At 42.1% G+C, this 19,436-nt stretch overlaps 1 protein-coding gene across 4 annotated transcripts in view; it reads right to left on the reverse strand.

Moving 5' to 3' along the window:
- fto (FTO alpha-ketoglutarate dependent dioxygenase) overlaps window positions 1–19,436 on the reverse strand; it is a 114,680-nt gene that overhangs the window by 33,848 nt on the left and 61,396 nt on the right. The window contains exon 9 of one of the 4 annotated variants that reach the window (XM_027281326.1): window positions 14,941–17,622. The exons of the other annotated variants lie outside the window; for them this stretch is intronic. Within the exon in view, the coding sequence (XP_027137127.1) occupies window positions 17,613–17,622 (10 nt within the window). The 3' untranslated portion in view covers window positions 14,941–17,612. Of the gene's footprint in view, window positions 1–14,940; window positions 17,623–19,436 lie in introns of those variants that run through there. 4 annotated transcript variants of the gene reach the window in all.

Consider the following 19,436-nt stretch of genomic DNA (forward strand, 5'->3'; position numbering starts at 1 on the left):
AAGCTATAATTAAGTCTCACACAATCCATAATTGCTGTGTTTACAATTACTGTAGAGGAGGAACACAGAGGCAAAGCAAGAAGAAGATAGGAGAGTGTGCATAAGGAAATAGTATAAAAGAGAAAAAAGGGAAAGGATGAAACTGAGAAAAGAACTAGCCTGGCCCTACATTAAAAGGTGCAAAATTCATATTAATATCTCTTTTTCTGCTGCCCTGTCTCCCTTCACTTTGCCTTAATAAGCTCTCAGGGCTGTTTGGCAGGGGTAAAGCCCATCACTTATTTATTTTTCCCAGATAGCCCTATTAATTTTCCCCAGGCCTGGAGTGCGCCGGCAGACAGAGATGTGGACTGGATCTGCCGTCCCTCGGGTGCTCCTCGAGGAAGAGCCGTAAATGACCCAAATAAAGGGTACTTTTGAAGGCTGTGGAGAGGCGCCGGCACCATTAAAACTAAATGAAGTGTTTATTAGCCATGCCGACAGCACTCTAAACACTGCCAGATCAAGGGCAGTTACAGTTAATGTGTCTCTCCAAAGTATTCGCTGTTTGTTTAGCCTCGCCAATGGGCCTGAAAGAACCAAAGGACAGACTTTTTCATGCTATTTTTCATGCATTTCTCTCGCCCAGCCCTTCCATTTCTCACACCTGGTCTTCCCTCATCTTCTCTTTTTCTATCTCTTACTTTTATACTATCACCCACCACCCAAATTTCTCACCACCAAGCTCCCATTGCTGTCTTTCTAGCAGGAGAAAGCCTGTATATTGTGGTTTCTTCTTGGATCTGGAAGCCACACAGTGAGTTTAATGTAAGGGAGGTGTGACAGCAGCATAGCACACCCATAGAAGGTAGAATAAAAACAGAAAGACACTGTGTGTCTCTGTGGAAAGGGGGCCCGTTACATTCTGTGTACTGTCTGTGGCTGGGCAGGAGACTCTCTGATGGGGGACCAAAAGCTGCTTTTAAGGCTCTGATTGCTCGGCATTCTGAAATTCCCCTTAAAAGTTTCCCTTCCCTCTAATTACATTCTTCGTTTCATTTCTGCTTTTGGACAAACTGCCAGTGAAGCTTTTGGAGAAGGCAAAAAAAAAAAAAGCTAAGAAGCTGGGCTCAATTTCACTTTGTTATTTTTTTTTATAAGGTTTGAGTTTGTAATGAAAAAAATGTGCTGAAATTGGGTAAAATGGGGAATAAACTGTCCATTTATCTTCTTTATATTTTCCCTCTAATAGGCAGAGTTATTACGCACATGACATAAAACAGACATTTACATTTATAGACACACATTTCATAGCAAATACTGTACCTGAAATGACTCTTGGGCAATTTTGATGAAGCCTAAAAATCAGTTGGTGAGTGTTATTTTCTCATTAACTCATATTTAACATTTTAATGTGATATTTTTTTCCAAGCTCTCGTATATTTTCCTCCACAATAATACCACGTGAGTGAGAATAATGGCACTCATTTAGAGATGAATTAAAAGTTCAAACAATGAAAGCTGTGAAAACTTTCATATGCCACCTCAAAAAACATTTTTTTTCATTCACACAGATCTCTAATTATTTTTCATAACCTCAAGCAGTGTACAGTAATATCACGGCTTCCTGTTCTGACTTGCCTGTCTTTAGCTGACACCATTTAAAGCAACCCTCCACCGTTTCTGCCCCCACTTCTTCTCAACACTTCACTACTCTTCTTAAAAATGAGCCGAGTTGGAGACTCAACAACAGTCGCAAATGAAGTTCCTCTGCAAATTACGGGGCTTCGTATGAAGATTGATGTTGGACACAGCATACTTCTTAAGTCATAGGCTGAAATTACAATTCAGAGTGATTATCCTTGCCCATTAATAGCAGCAGATAGCATGTCACAATCAGGGATGTGCATAATTAATCAGTGGTTACTCTCTGCACCCCCTCCTCTCTTTCCTCTTACCCCTTTTCCTCTGGGCTATTTTCAATGTAAAACAGGGTTACGGACAATTCCCAGCAGTGTAACTAAATGCACAGCCCAAAGCTTACAAGACGATGTGAGTCCTGCTATTGACAAAACATCACTGACTGGTAATGAACACAGTGAGTGCTCTCACTAATTCCTGATTCCTTAATTCATCATCCCAACACATTATCACAAACACACACCTTCACGTAAGATCAGTTAACATTAGAAAAACACACTCCCATTTTTGAGCAAAGTTTCCGAGAGGACATTATTTATGTTCTCTCTCTTTGTTGATGTTTGTGTGCCCTTTTTAATGAGAACAGCCTGATTTTGTAATCCAGCATTATTTTTCTCATTTTCTTTTTGATATCAAAATAAAGCCCTTCAGGCAAAGCAAAAAAAGGGGGGGAGGGAAGAAATTCACACACATTCAACTGCCTTTTATATTTTTCATATCTTCACCTGTCCTGGTCTAACACACTGTTTGTAGATAACTATCAAAGCTTTCCTCTCTTTATTTGACCTTCCTCCCCAGAAGAAAACCTCAGGCTGATTCCCTTCGCAACAAAACAACACTGTCAAACCTAAAGCCCGCTGACTTTCAAACTTTCCCTCAGCATACACAAGACTTTCTGCTCACCAGTCCTCTGGAGAACCAGGCCTTCCATCAATGCCAAGCCCAAACTGTGCAGCTCCAGCTCAGTCAATGTGATTTATATAAGTTATTATAGCCCATTACAGAACAAAAACAGGACAAAAACCCACTTCACAACAGAAGCCGGGCCAAACAATGGGACCACAGTGGTGAGCGCTGGCGTATGGGCGGGTGAAGTCCAGCACATGCCTGAGCCGTCACTCACCACACATTGTCTTTAATCTAATTCTACACATGGTTTCGTTTCAATCCGAATCAAAAGCTCTCATGTTAACAAACCATAACAGATCTCCCTTAATCCGCCTGGCAACAAAAGATGGATGCAAGAGACACTCCGCCTCTCCGTCCCTGAAATCTCACCTAATTTGCATACAAAACACTTGCTGGAGGTAAGGGCATATATTAAAGCCATTATTTTGCGTTGTTCTCATTGAAAAAAAATAAAGTTTGCATAATTGTGTTTAGCATTATGTGGGATGGAGGCTCAGCTATCCAAGAGCAACTTAGTAAATCCTTCCTGTTGCTGCTGGCCATCCATACTCCTGCGTTCTCTTGATAATGCAGGAGTAGACAAATAGGGACATGTCTCTCTTGCAATAACCAAATTGGAGACAGTACCGCTTCAAAGGCTTTCACGCTGCAATGTGACTATTCATGACCTTCTCAAGAATGTGTCCTCTATAAAATTATTATAAAAGCTGCGAAGAAAGCCTCATGAAAAAAACTGTACTTTACTGTATATTACATACTTTCTTTAGAAATGGAGAACAGAATAATGATTGGCAAAGAAAGCAACATGGCGTATTGCTGTATAAACATCAGCTGAAACTGAAATACACAAATAAGCATCAAATATGACTCACCATATAGTGATTTATCAGGATGGACAAAATTAACAAAAGACTTGACAAAAGAGCACTAACTTCTTTGTTGATGTTTTCCAAAATTTCAAACAAACATCCACAAGAACAGAGGCACATGCCCACTTCTTCTTTCTCTAGTTCTGTGATTGACAGACAGGTGAGGGCATGTGTCCAACTGATGCCGCTTAAGAAAAACATGTGTGCCTGCTGTCACACTTACAATCAGTGTGACAGCAGGCTTCAAGAACATGTGCTGTTTCCAAACCCACAGCCAAGGGAATTAGTCAGCGCTAATGTGGCCACTTTGCTAGATCAAACGGTGGAGAGGTTAGTCACTGGCAACAGGACTGGATAATAAGCATCCAACGGCATGTCGGTGCAGGAGGTCTGATTTGCACAATCTTCATACTCCAACGCTAACGGTAATGATGAGAACCTGACTTGTACATCTGTTCATGACAGCCACCTTAGGCAAAATATGCAAGGGCTGAATCAAAACATAATTCATTATGTTGATATGATGCTTTTTATTTTTACAACCCCTCCACCACACCTTACACACACACACACACACACACACACACACACACACAGTGGTTCATTTTTCAGGTAAGGTGAAGTTTGTGTTGATCTCTATCTCTGGGATACGCAGTAACTCACCCAGCCTAACTTGCTGGGCCCTGTTCTGTCCCAGGTGCCTTCGGGGGTTTTACCGCACACCTACGTGTTGAACAGGACTTGACTTTCAATGTTGTCCCTGCCTCCTGGTGGCTTGGAACAGCAGCACTAAGCATGAAAAAACATAAGCCATAGCTCTCTTCAAATGCATACGGTACATAAAGGCCTCGCTGGATGCTTTTATCATGTTGCACATTAGCCCTACCCCATTCATACATGTGAGTGCATTCCCTCAAAGGTGTGCTCATATCATACGTGTGCAGCCCTGTCATCTGCATAGAAGTCTGCACACACACACACACACAAAAACACATACACATTAGCATGTTGTCATGGGTGTGTGAGCGGCAGCTGGGTGTAAATTGCACACGGGTCTAGTGTAATGAGGACTGATGGCTTATGCCTGCTGTATATTCCAGGAGGGTGTCTTCTGACAGCTTTGGGAGCCGATAAAGTAATAACTAATAATGTGCAGATAGCTGTGCCACAGTGTGACAACTATGCTAACGCGGAGAGAGTGTGAGGTTGCGTGTGAGTGAGAGAGAGAAAGAAAGAAAAAGAGAGAGAGAGAGAGAGAGAGAGTGAAGTGAGGGGATGAGAGAGAGGGAGGGGGCCGTGCTATGGGGGCTTCCTTTCAAGTTTCAAACACAACCTCCGGTGATGGTTTCAAACCTAATTCACTACCTCCAATAAACACACAGGCAGAAAGAGAATACATAAACTGTTTAACAATCACTCACTTTGAAAAAAAAAAAAAGAGAAAAGAACAGAAGGGGAGAAAAGAGAAGGTATCCATCCGGCATTGCTTTTTTATAATCCGTCAAAACTATAAACAGAAATTGAAATAAGAAGAGCTAAGATAGGTGTGTAAGAGAAGCACCAGGGACAGAGGAGACTGCTCTCTCCCCCTGTCTTCCTGCAGATGCGAGTGATCCTGCTCAGGTTCTTACAACATGGAGACTCCTCCATAAATCATAGTCCCCGCTGCAAGAAGACTGATGAGTGTCTGGCAGTGACAGAAGACTCTGTGCATACTGCTCTTGGTCTCTTCTTCTTTTTCTCCATCCTCTCTTCTACTACAGCTTTACAGGATTCAAAGCCACCGACTCACTGACAGGGTCTTGTAACTCAGTAGTGCAGAACAGACAATCTTCACAGAAAAAAATAAGAGTGAGGCTCTGTGTACGCTGGTGGAAGAACCATGGGGTTAGCAGGTTAGCAAATTGGGACCATAGGTGCCATATTGTAGTTACCAAGCATACCATTCCACAGTGGACTCACAATCACATCCATTTGTGTTGAGCAGATGATGATACACGTGTTTTTTATATAATGGAATTGGCTGATATTTATAGTGCAAAGGGTTAGACTAAAAATGTGTTGAAGGCAAAGTGAACCTTAGTTTTGTTCGTACAAAAAAAGATAGAAAGAAATAGAACAGGCAAAAATCTAGTTGGTGTTCAGACGTGTAAAAATATTGCAGTTCTCCAAAACTGCATCCATGTATGTATCCATTTCACTTCATGACGTACGCTGACCAGAGGGAAATAGAGAATCTGTGGGAAAAGTTGGTGGCAGGTTTTGAAATCTAGCTGAATTCAGGGCTGTAGAACATATTCTGTACATAGGAGTCACACACAAAGTCTGTGCATTTTTTGTAAGCTAACTACTGTACAGCTTGTATTGGTATTGTCACTGACACTACAAAAGTTTAGTCACTTGATCATCATTCATATTAAAAAGTTCGCCTTGATGATAGTGTGAGAAACAACTTTTATCCAGCGAATGCTTCCACTATTTTCTTTTAATCTCTAGTCTCTAAAACATACATGGTTGTTAAGGTACGCTTTGACAATCCAGGTGTAGCAGTGCACAGTGCACATGCTCTACTTACACATATTCTGCTCACATTTATATGGCATGCCAGCCTGTCGCCGCACTGACTCACAGTCTCTGTGGCCGAAAAGAAAAATCTCTCTGCCAATATGAGATGAAACTGAGTATTCTAGCACCATGCACGCAATCCACGCGAGCTGTCAGGCCAGATTTGAGCCCTGGTGTTAATCTATTTATTTACAGATCTGTGCGGAACAGTGCAGCTGCAAAATCAACTTTGATCAAGTTTGGTTGTAAAAGAGAAGAGTCATTACAGGAGGTGGAGGGAGCGACAGAGTGGAAGAAAAAGAGAAGGGGGAAAAAAAGAGAGAATGAAGGAGTGTGGTTATGTTTCAAGAGGTAAACCACAGGTTCGGTCTGGTGTAGCAGGACTGATCCGTCTTTTCCCTCTGTGTGATTGGGTCTCTCATTAGGAGCCAGGCCCTGAAACCGGAGCCCAGCCTAATGCCTTGCCGTGTTTAGAGAAGCACAGAAACCATTTGGCTATAATAGCAACCTTTTCAAAAACAAACCTCTGAAATGAAAGGCGGCCAGACTTGCAAAAACCGACAGCCGATTATTTTGAAAAGGAGGCAGGGGAGACATGACCATGAAAAATCGTAAACTGCAATTGAAAATAAAGCCAGGCACGCTGTATGCACCACCCACTCCCCTCCTGCCATCTTTCCCATTTCACTCCATGCCTCTCTTCTTTCCACGGTTGTTCATCTGTGCGTCTGTGTTTTACTCACCTTCACCCTCACCATGAGATTTGTCAAAGGGTTAACTCACACACACTAGACCTTCATTCCACACTGATGCTGTCACATGATAAGCTGCTCTCTCTGTCACTTATCAGTAATTTACTGCTACTTCTTTTTCCCCTTCTGTCTCTGTCTTTCACACAAAACGAGCTTGTTTTCCCCTGAAGCCATTCAACTGCCATGGAAGACAAACACGTATCCCCAACTCTCACTCTGACACAAGGTTTACTGACATTAACAGGCGTTACCTCAGAATTTTCCATACGTATGAACACAGTGAAGATGAGAACAGTCTAAAGCAGTGATGTCTTCATGCCCTGACTTGCATGAATGAGTACGAAGCTGTATAGCCTATGTGTTTTCATGTTAATCACCAAGGACGCTCATGGTGGACATGCCTGTTCCTATGACTGAGGTGATAGCAAAGTCAAGGGGTAACTGGGTTTGGAGTCAGGGGTCAGGGGTGTTGGGTGCGGACCTATCCTAAGTTCAGAGCTCCATGCTCCGGGGGACAGGCCATCAAAGAGAGAAGGCCACCCTGTTTAGAGCAGCAGCCTGGGCCTCAGGGGCTCCACCAGTGACAGCTCCCATGTCACAGCCAGCCCTGTAGAACACAGGTAATGTACCCTGGGGGCCTGCTGAGAGATAAAAACGCACTAGGACACCTGCGTCTGAAGCTGTAATTTGTCTTCTCTCATGTTCAAGGTGTTTTATGAGAGCAAAAGGACAAGGTGAAACAGCGAACAAAACAAGCAAGCCCAAATACTCCTCCGGAAATCCTCCCTCTCTGTCTATGCGAGCTAGTCAGAGCGTATTCTGAAATAAGCTTCAGCACAAATAGAAAGATGTGCACTATGCTGTTCATCAAACTGAGCCAGGACTTAAATAATATGAATAACTCTACTGTATTTTGGGAGGGTAAAATTAGTCATTGCACCGTCTAGCTTATAGTGAGTGACTTACAGATCCGTCTACTAGTAGGCAACATAAGTAAAAGTCAAAAAGTTTACTGGAAGTACTTTTCTGTCTGAGTAAGTGTGTGAGTGCATCTCTGTGTGCGTGTATGTGTGTGTGTATGGCTGGGGGTGACTGGTGATCCCTGCCTCTTCCTGTATATCTTATGCTAGGGTATTAGTGAGGGTCCCTCCCAGAGGCAGTGACTACACAGGCTCTTCTAAGAAGGCACTATCAACGCCCCTGCTTTCAAAGGCAGCTTTAGCCAATGCCATTCAAAGCAATCAGCCCAGTCAGGGTCTGCCCATCCAGCCCAAATCCCTTCATGGCTATCAGAAGAACTCTGAGCTGGGCCTGCTGGGGGCAAGGCAGGAATGGGGGTGGGATTTGCTCATAAGGGATTGTGAAAAGGCCGTGACACGCGCTTATTCATGCCCCAATAACCCCCAACAAAATATATATGCTGTTCATGAAATAAATAATTAAAAAGATAGGAGTTAGGGGATACCCTGCTGCAAAAGTAATGGAGCCCATCTTGAGTATTGCACATATTCACATACGCAAACGAGCACTCATGCACACATGCATGCCGTCAAGCTGCTATTTGCCATGGTTATCATTTAGACGACATTATTTAGAAGCCATTGGACATTTCTTTGGTGTCGGGGAGGAATGGTATGGCTTGGATAATCACCAAAGAAAAGAATGCTGAGATGCCGGTGAAGCATATGTCTGTTTCAAAGTTGGCAATTAATTGAGCTGTTGTTAAGTTGATGGACATCTAGTAAATGAGTGGTCAGCAGGAACTGGCTCTCCTACCTAAGCCATTGATTAACCAAGCCTGATAACTTACATGTCTAAACTGGTAACCCGCTACATCTGTAATGGACCTGGCTCATCATTTGCATTCCTAGGCTACTTACTGACACTGCTTGGTTGACAATTCACAATCACTGTAGCTGAGTCAGTTAACATGGGATATTTGGGACATTATGCAAACTCACTTATATACCTACCACCAACAAGTCACTGGCTAAATAATTTACCAGCTTTGGTAAGGACATAAACAATGGTAGTCATGGTATTTTTTCTTTTGTTTGTATGTGACCCGTACCTGACCTGTACACGTGGTACATGTAGATTGGGTGCTGCAGATAATTTCTTAGCTTACTTACAGTGCACCTAGTATGTGCATTAAGCAAATCATTGATTTAGTTTACTTGCACACGGTACTCTTTCACTAATACATTTTAGTAAAACATGCTACAATAGCTCTGCACAATGAAGTCTTTACTTGTTTATACTACAAGAGTCATCTCTGCATGATGATGCATCATCACATTTAAAATGAGAAATAATAAAAGCAAACAGAAAAACATCCATTATGGCATTTTGTTTCAAGCTAATGTGTTAGATTATAAATACAAATAAAGATCTAAATACGGTCACAGCTGTGAGCTTTTCACTGTATTTATTATACAACATTTGATGTGTGTAAAAGAAAACTGCAACGCTCTGAATTTTGCTTTGGACTGGTTTTGGTTGTGTGTGTGTGTGTGTGTGTATGTGTGTGTGTGTGTCAAGGGAGTTCACAGGGAATAACGCTGGGCAGAATTTACCCATGAGAAACAACAAAAGATGCCTCAGAAGTATGTCAAAGTGCCCTTATGTTTCTGCGGTGAGGGCAGAGAGGGTACAGAGAGTTGGGAAAGGGTCAGCCAATTTTAGAGAGTGTCTTGTTTTCTATCTGCATCTAAATCCAGTGGTTGTCTTTGGGCAGCTGCAGTGAAATACATAACAAAAGCTCTTCTTGAGAAACACTGAGCCAATCAAAACAGGCATCAGGATCTAGATGCAGTAAATATGAGCCAGTTATTTGAAGTTTGAGGTTTTTCTCCTACCAAACAAGCTCATTTACTTTTCAAGCTTCAAGGTTTATGACAATTTCCCATAAAAGAGAAAAATAGTTGCACAAAACAATTGTTTTGGTTTTGGACCCAGATCATGCTACATTTCATATATCTATGAAACACAAACAGATGAGCAAAGACTTCAGATACAGCACAGCTAAGCTAAAAATGCAAGCTGAGTGGTTTGACTGAGGTGAATTTATGATTGTGAATGCCAGTACTGATGTGCAAAATTAAGCCATCAAAGTACAATACTTTTGCCAATAATATGGTCTTAGATGAACTAGACCATGGACCCTCTCCACAATTAGCTGCAGCTTTCTAGGGTTGATCCACCAGTATGGAATCAAGGCCCAAGCCTCAGTCTGCATCTGGCAACCCACAATTCTCAGCATAATTACCCCAGCAACTGTTCTCCTCCTCTGAGCCTTGCTAATCTGTGGAGGCTGTGGCCCTGCCGTCAGCTCCAATCGGTCACTGAAAGGGAGGGAAGGTGGAGAAGGAGGCAAAGTACTGTACCACGTACATCCTTGCTGCTATGAATCATAATGCATAAACAGAGCAAAAGAACAGAGGACATCTTGACCTAAAACAGGATGAGGGATAAGGGAACGGGCACAGACAGGAAGGAGGTTATTGGCCTAAACTTTGAAAACAACTATCTGCAGGGGAGTCTAAGGAGGGCTAAAAATTCACCTACTGAGATTTGAGAGCACTGGTGCTTTCAAGCTCAGGACAGTGGGAATATTAGGAAGGTAAAAGGCCTATTGAGTGCCGAGCTATCTTGCCCTGGCACTTAATCAAAGGGATTAAAGCTGGGGAAGCCAAGCCCACAGGTTATCCTCCAGGAAGCATACCAAGTAGTTATCAAACACACGAAAGTTCAAAGCAGCTCAATTGTCCTATATTAGAAGTGTTTTGGTCAGAGCCCTCAGGCCTGTTTCTAGGTAAAAGAACTGTGTTGGGAATGTTTGTGCTTGCATGCTTGGGAGGCATGAGGAGTGTGCGGGTGCTTGTACTTCACTGAAGACCTGAGTCCATCAGGCTCAACGCAGTGTGATCAATCACTCCCCGAGCTTGACTCGGTCCCTAGAAAACCTGATTCGACTGTGTTGCACATCCACACAAGTGTCTCATAGAGACGGAAAACCGGCTGGGGCAGTGGATTTATTACAATTAACCCAAACACTTCACGATAGTTGTCAGCAGGGGATAACATTATCTATAAGATTAGCCTGTTTACTGTTGCAGCACAGCAATTCCGGTAGCCATTGTATTAAAAAACAGGATTTAGCGTGTACTAAAAAAGCATTCTCTTTGTTCCTACTGGCTACTGCTGTATTGTGGCTGCCCAGGAAGGAACGGGATCAGACAGGAAGTAAGACGACTACTCTATAACAGCACACATGATTGTGGCCAACCTGTTTACCCACGTGCACTACGCATAAGGGATCAGTGTGATGTGTTTTGTGAGGTTTTCTTTGACATTTATAATTGGGCAAGCATAGGGTCAGTGGTTTGAAGCTTAATGTGAGGGAGTTTGAAAGTGAAAGCATGTGACAAATCCCATGACTCTTCAAAAGTTGCAGTGGTCTCTGTAAAGTACTGTGGTCTTTACAGTGGCCCAGTAAAGCTCAGTCAGAATCAGGATTGCATGTCTCACAAAATACTAACCAACGTTGTCAGGTTTAGCGGTTAGGGCAGGGCTTCTCATGCTGAAAAGATGTGCTTTCATACTACTTTGAGGTGTTATGCTAAAAACTTTTAATACATATGAACAAGAATATAAATAAGCTGTTTTTGAAATAAAAGAATATTGGAATAAAATGACATATGTGTGCATATTGAGCCTTCATCACTTTGTACCATCATGTTTTGACAAATTGTGACTGTGGAATACCAGACCATTTTCCGTTTGTCAACAATGAAACCTTAACTGCAGTCTCGGGAGACCGAAGCACGGAACGACAACTGCAACTTGCACTAGTAGGGACGAATACGAATGCTGTATTTCTCTAGGACTATCGCCAAGGCTAAAGTGCGACAGCTTAACTTCATGAAAAAGAACATTTACCCATTCTAGCCCATACAGGCCTTGTTATGATGAAATCAGCCTGGTCGCATATTTAGCATGTTCATTACTGAAGCCTCTAACCTGCCAGAATCCTGGTATGGCTTCAATAGTCAGATCCCATCTGTCTGACGTTAGGAGCATTGGAAACAGATGGGCCTTTAACTGTATTTTTGTCCAAATTGCAAAATAGCTACTTGGGAAAGAAGCTAAAATAACATACAAACAACAGCAACTATGATAACAACAGCGCCTGGAATGAAATGAGTACAGTAAGAGATCAAAAACATAAGGCGTACAAATTCAGCTCAGTTCTTTGAAAGGGGATCCCCCCTAACATTACTGGCCCAGTATTGATTTACTCTGCAATTTCGTGTTTCACTCCCCACGCCAGCTCCACAATCTCTGTCGAGCAGGAGGTCCGGCAAATAGCACTCATCAGATTTTTCCAAAACATAAAAGATTGATACCTTGCTTCTTTTCAGACAAAGGAATAATTGAGGAAGGGTTGAAATTGGTATTTGTAGAAAGACGCACTGAAAAAAGTAGATACCCTGGCCCCAGAGTTAGTTTAATAAACCATAATGGGAAAATGTTGCAGAAAGGGCACTTGTGTGATGGAAAATCTGTACCTTGTACAAAGGTCCACTCTTACCTATTAGATCTCTCAAATTTAATACCATGGTTATGAGGATTGCAATGGCACTTAAGACAAAACTACTAAAATCTGGTTTGAACACTGAACAGCGATGACAAGAAAAACGGGTAAATAGCTAATAACATAATGAAAACTTTTACAATAATACTTGTAGAATAATGTTCTACCAGCTTTAGATACTGAAACAAAAGACGAGATTTCCTTTTTTTCCAAGTACCGCCAGCAGTGTAATGTATCTGAATAGCTTCCCTTTCCTAAACCCTGCAATCTTCAGCCATGGACGAACGGAAAAGAACAGATAAACAGGCTTTTTTTTTTATATATATATATTTCAGTCCAAATCACATCAAGGTATAAACAGTGAGCCCAGAGCACATCTCCTATTCTTTTTCAAAGTAAGTCCTGCTGTTCCATTTCAAATACCTCAGGGTTATGGGTCATAATGCTGCTTTCCAGCTTCTGAACACGTTTATTCAGGCATCCTACTGTAAATAGGGGGAGATTCAACATCAAATATCTCTATTCCCCATGCTGGCCCTTTCGTCTGTTCTGAGTGAATGTGTGCTTTTGGCTAACAAAGTAATGGTTTCTCCTCTTCTCTTACCAGACTCTGAATACCAAGTGGCAAAATAATTGAGGCAAGTGTTGAATATAGTTCTCTTTAGTGTCACAATGCATTAAGCAAGACCAAAATAGGACTAGGTATGAAATCTATCAAGTCGGCCAAATAACCAAAACCTAAAGACAACATATAGCCAATATATGTCAGGAAATTAAATTAGTGTTAGCTTATGTTATGGCTCACAGCTTCTCAGCCATTAAAAAGGGTAATAAATGTGTTATAAAGCTCTTACAAGCCCCTAAGGCCATTAAGGGCTGAGCTGCAGAGCTGTTTACGAGATTGTTTATTACAGGCTGGGCTTATCATCATTTACCACGCAGAGGTGGCTAAAACGAACTCTATAAATAGCAGATTCACTGGTACCAAGCCAACCTAAACAAGGCAGCTATGACAGGAATATATGATTTGTCACAAATGCATCCAGTGGCAAGGTGAGGCAAAGAGAAGAGGAGTAGAAGATAGCAGGAGAGCTGAAAGGAAAGGAGAGGAGAGGGCAGGGTGACTAGCAGGTGGTTTCATATTGTCTCTATCCACCACATATGTCCCGTCCACTGCTGAGCTGACAGGTAGGGACACAATGTGTTGACCTAAGGGCCTGTTAGAGACCTGCAAGTGGATAAATATAGAGCAGTGGGAGAGGATAGGTGTCTTAAATGACATATCTAATGATGCTCATCCTCTGCAGCCTATTCCCTTAGTCCAGAAGAGGCTTATGAACACGAGTGCCGTGTGCAGGCAGAGCCGCAGCTCTAACTGCTCTTTCTTTGAAGTAAACATTGATAGCAGCACAATTGTGTCTTTTATTGTATCTTTCATGTGTTTTCGACCGACACCTCTCCATCCTCTTCTAGCAGTCGCATGCACAATATAAACATAAACAGCCCTATGCCTCATTTGGATTTGCAGTGAATGAGAGAGATTCATATTAAGCCTTTGCAGCATGTGTGTGTTGCATTTGCATATGAGAAAACAGTTTCAAAAGGCTTGTTTATAATGCATAAGAGCCTTTTAGGCTGTCTTTACTGCAACACTCTATTCCTCCCACTGACAATCCATGCACGGGTTTGCATCATTTTGTGAGACATGCCAGATTTTGAATTATTCAGTCACTCATCTCTGCCACAGCACCGCATTTAACAAACACACATGCACATTCACATATAAAAAGACAGAGTGGTCTACAAGGATACTACAACAGCACCTCAGTCAGTCCCTTTGGAGAGGTGGGAATCCTATTACCTAGCTGTCAGAACCTGTCTAACGCCTTTCCCTATGCCAGACCGCCTTTGTTAGAGGGGAATACGATGTACACGCCAGTCCATTTAGACTCTACCTGCCCTGTGTGCTTTAATGGGCCTTGGGCCTTTAGCGTCATGAGCAGAAGAAAACACAGTCCAATTTCCCTTCACAAGTACATAAAACAAGCACCTCCACTGTACCAGCCCCATGCATAATTCACTGCCGGTGATGTGTGTCTTAAACACTGCTGAAATATACATGGCGGCATATGCAAATTTGGCAGTGCTCTCACATGCTGTACTTGCTAAACAGACAACAAGAGAATAGCATGCTATGCAGATAGCCCCTTCTGGACACAGACAGTATGTAGTACAGTATGTAACTGTACTGTAAAGTGTGCGTGCCCATGGAGCCGTACATGTTAGGTCTTGAATGTGTAGAGAGATGGGACAATGCTTTCTGTGCACTTAAATGTCCTCCAGCCTCACTGGTATATTTAAATCATGTATAATGATTTACACACTGACTTAAGCAGAGATGTATCTGTGGCTCTGCACATAGGTCTATGTAGGTTTCTGAAAGGATATTTTGAAACTGTAGGGTAGCTTTACCGCTTGTTGCCAATTTGGTGTTTACTGGAGCCACAAAATCCAAATTTGGTCAAAGGAGGCCTGGGTTGGACAGAAGTAGAACAAACACCCGCTGCAAAATATCCTTTCCTTTAAACACACATATATTTTATATAAATATATATATGCATGCATATACGTATCCTAAATGAAACAATGATATCAAGTTTTGTGTAAAATGAACTATCAAGAGCATACATTCTTGTCAGAAAGAGAAAAAAAAATCATATATTCATTTCCTGACTGCATTGTGTGTGTGTGTGATCTTTGTGAAGGGATGTTGATAAGGGAGGAGGAGAGGGCAGACTGGTGGTGTCAGATTTTATAAATGAGGGAGGAAATGTCTTTATCCCAGGTTTGGACACCCCCACCACTTTCCTTACCAATCCCCCCTGGTGTGTGTGTTGATGTGTGCGTGCGTGGTTTGGACCAAGCACTGGCTCAGTCCGATTCCCAGCAGTGTATCTTTAACAGGGCCTTCCCGCCGGGCTGCCAGCCTGTTCCCCCCTGACGGGACAACAGCCCAGCTGACGCCCCCACAGCCCTGCCAACACAACCCACGCCTTCGACCCACAATCTGCTCCACTGATCCTGATGGAAGGAGGGTGGGTAGTGATTAAAAAAAAAAAAAAAAAGAGCAAAGACGAGAAAGAAAACGAGAGAAAAGGTGTCCTATCTTTATATATGATTTATGTTTACAAGAGAGCACAGGTTTAGCCCAGTGCACATTGTGCAAGATGTGATCTACATCCTGGGCAGGTTGCTGGTCTGTCACATGGCCAAAATGCATACACTCTACAGACAACAACAATCACATTTACAAATTTAGAGTTTTCATTTTTTTTTTACAGTAAACCCAGGCAAACAAGGTGAGTACATGCACACAGACTCCACACAGGCAACAGACCAAACCACTGAGCCACCACACTGCCCAGGTTCAAATATACATAGGTATATTAAACTAAGGCTGTCTCTGTAGGCAGGAGGAATTTTAATCAAACCGTCTATAGAAACATCTATATAACTATAATAATAAAGAAAAGCAATAACAAATGTTATATAACATATAAAATAATGCAATATCTGACCAAACAAAGAGTGGACCGGGAGTTGCAGCCATGCGGTCATTAAACTTGAACTTGACATTCACTGAGCTGCTAATGTGCTACAGATATGCTTTGATTTGGCATTTATATTGCAGCAGCTTTAGTTTTTTAGAAGCGATATTTCTCTTGTTTTTATGTGAATCCATGTTTTTCATTTTCTCATAAGTGTATTTAATGACCCCTGCTTCAGCCTTTGTAGAAATGAAGACAATTATTACAATTTTAGTAACAAACGTCACCATAATTCTGAAATACCACTGCTGAGTGGCACATTTTTAAGTTCACTTTAAGGCTTTTACTTTTTTTTGTTTGTACTGTCACATACGTACAGTAAATCTGGCTCTCAGTACAAATGTGCAGCTGCCAAAGCTGTGGTGTCACTGGTGTTCACTGGTGTTGAACAGTGTGTTAACAGGATGTGTAATGTGGTATGCTGGTCCTGTGCTACAGCCAGGGCTGGGTGGCAGCAGCACCGTAGGTTACAGTAGGGCGGTTATCCTGAAGCAGTTATGTAGCTGCTCTGCTGGGCCAGTCTAATTACAGGAGAACAGCGTGCACCAGTCTGGGCCTCCAAATGGCACCATATGTTTTCCCAGACTAACCGGCTGAATAAATGCCATTTACCCATTCAGGATGCACTGTGCTCTGTGTCTGGGAATCAGTCACTCACACTCATAAAACCATTCACACCCCCAAACACCCTACCACCCACCTCCCCCATATAAAACTCAGCTGTCGGTGATTTTCTCTGCTCACCCCACCATGTATCCTCACACAGTTTCCTGTTCAGTTTAACCATTTACAAAATCTATTGTACATTGGTCTATGTCTCTCTAACACACACGGGCACGCATAATAATGTTTTTGATTGTGCTGTCACCAGTTTAGTTAAGTGAAGCGGTTTGGTTAATCAGAAACAGCGTTTCCAAAAAGCCAACAGCAGTGTCAGGGTGTGGTCAGGCCCATCCGTCTTTGCTTCGATAACATGCGGTGAGTGACCCGTGCAGAGAACATGATCAGTAACTTGAGAAAGGTCACCACTGGTAAACTGTTCATGGAGTCAGCAACCCAGAAGGAACTAGAAATAGAGGGGTGGAAATGTGGAACATGGAGTTGTTTTACGTCTATGTTTTTCAGACATGATGTTTAAAGGGCCATGTGGATATTGGTTATAACTGTCTATTCTGCTAGCAAATGTAGCTGTTTGTGCTATGAATATGGGTTTTTTGAAAGCCATGCAAAGAGCTTTTCCTTCCCTTTTCTTTCTTTCTTTCTTTCTTTCTTTCTTTCTTTCTTTCTTTTTCATCTTTTTATGTCAATCTCTCATCTTCAAGTTGAGAACCAGTGACTTAGTTCATCATGGGGCAATAATACAATTTAATAAAGTTCTGAAACAAATTATTGTTAATACGTTTTATTTTTAATTTGACTTTCATTTGAACGTGGAATGTTTCCACACAACATTCACTGGCAAAATTACAATCACACTGTCACTGATAACAAGAACATAATACTTTGTGGTTGCATAAAGCTGACAACATTTGTATCATGACCTCTTTTTTTGGAAAAAGCTCTCTGTATCATCACTAGATAGACCTATCACACATCATCAGTTTGTTAATGAGAACAGCATAGGCAGCGGCGCTCACAGATGCCTATCGAGGGCAGAAAACAAAAAGAGAATGTAAGTAAATATGGACTCTAATTAGTATGACAAGGTTGAAAAAACAGATAACACACCGCAGCAGCCAGAAGGCCTACTCTTCCACACATGCGCATGCACACACAGGCACTTTACTGTACACTCACACACACACACACACACACACACACACACACACACACACACACACACACACTGGGAACAAATCAAATGTTTTAATCAGCTTGCTACAGCACATAATGAGGATCCACTAAGCCCCAGCTATCAGCTGCCATCGGGCACTTGTGCCTTCAAAGAGCTGATTTTTCACTTCTTCTACAACCAGCTTAACACAGTACTGTAGCCATCGAGAAGGAACACAGTCTGTGCATCTGCAATAAAACCTGAAAAGTGTAAGTGATGTTTTAGCAAGTGATATATATGCAGTAAAGCAAGTAAGCAATTATGTCCAAGTGGACAAGACAGCGCAGCCTATGGGGAAATATGTGAGCTGGATGCACCCTATTTGTCACCACTGTGATTTACAGGAAGGAAATACTAGAAAATAGTTGTCTATGGTCTTAGTTGGAGATCATATAACAGCATATTATACGCCACGCCACAGCCCATAAATCTGACAGTGACATGCGATGACCTTGCATACCTTGCCACTCACTCCTAACTACACTAACAGATACTGTATCTGATTTACCTCTCGCCTTGAGTGCACACACCTTGTGATGCAGCACAGTGTGCACCTGGCCTAGCCACACCTGCTGCATAGCACAAGGCAATCACATGAATCAGTCAAGTCGGTTACAGCCAGACTAGTTTCCACAGAACTGAAGGTATGTCAGAACTCTTACTCAACCATCCAGGTGTGTACGAGTGTGTTTCAGTACATGACAGAGGTGTACGTGCGGTGTGCAGGTGGGCCTCCTGGTGGCATTTTTGGCCTCTTGGCATAGCTCTGACCTTTGAGCTCCAGCCCTCCAGCTGGAGAAGTGATGACCTGAGAAGTGAATAGACTAAGAGACCCGTCCTCCTGTCCTTGTCTCCTTCCTGCCTGCCTGCCTGCTGCTGCGTCCTGATTGGGGGACATGCAGAGCTGGGTCAGTCTGCCTGAAGAAATCAGGCTGAATGACGCTGTGTCCTCCTTCAAATCACTTCTAAAAAAGTCAGTGTTTTAGACGAACGTGTCTTCTTTCCAGCTTACATACATACATACATACATATACAGTATACTACATAGTATATACATACTTTGATTAAACGTTTTATCATCTACAATACACAAATGCATGTATGTTTGGAAGTGTTTGAATAAATAGTCATATTACCCCTGTAGCATGTGTTTATGTACAGCATGGAAATATTGGAAAATTGTACTGCATGTATATACGTAAAGATGTGTGTGGGTTTATGTTTTCATGTGTGTTTGTGTCAGATCTTTATAAACTTTATTATGGTAGTAGTAGTAGTGTAATCACAAGCTCATCTGCACATTTTATATTTATATCTTCAGAAAAAGAAAGTGTTTTGATTCAAATTTTCAATTTAAACTCAATGAATCATTGTTGCACTGTTTAACTGTGTAAAATATAGACACAATATACCCGCAAGCGAAAAAAAAAAAAAAAAAAAAAGCAATAGTGTGGCACAAACACACAGACCATCTGTGCTAGAGGTTGCCATACATGTCAACCTAAAGCAGGCTAACTCGAGCCTCTGTAGCAACATCCGATAGAGCCTGCTGTAAAATAAATGACGTTGTTAGCTGCAGTCTCGCAGGTGAAATGTGCTGCTGCTACAATTATTCTAATGCCA

This window comes from Larimichthys crocea, chromosome VIII (genome assembly GCF_000972845.2).
Source record: "Larimichthys crocea isolate SSNF chromosome VIII, L_crocea_2.0, whole genome shotgun sequence".
Lineage (NCBI taxonomy): Eukaryota > Metazoa > Chordata > Actinopteri > Sciaenidae > Larimichthys > Larimichthys crocea.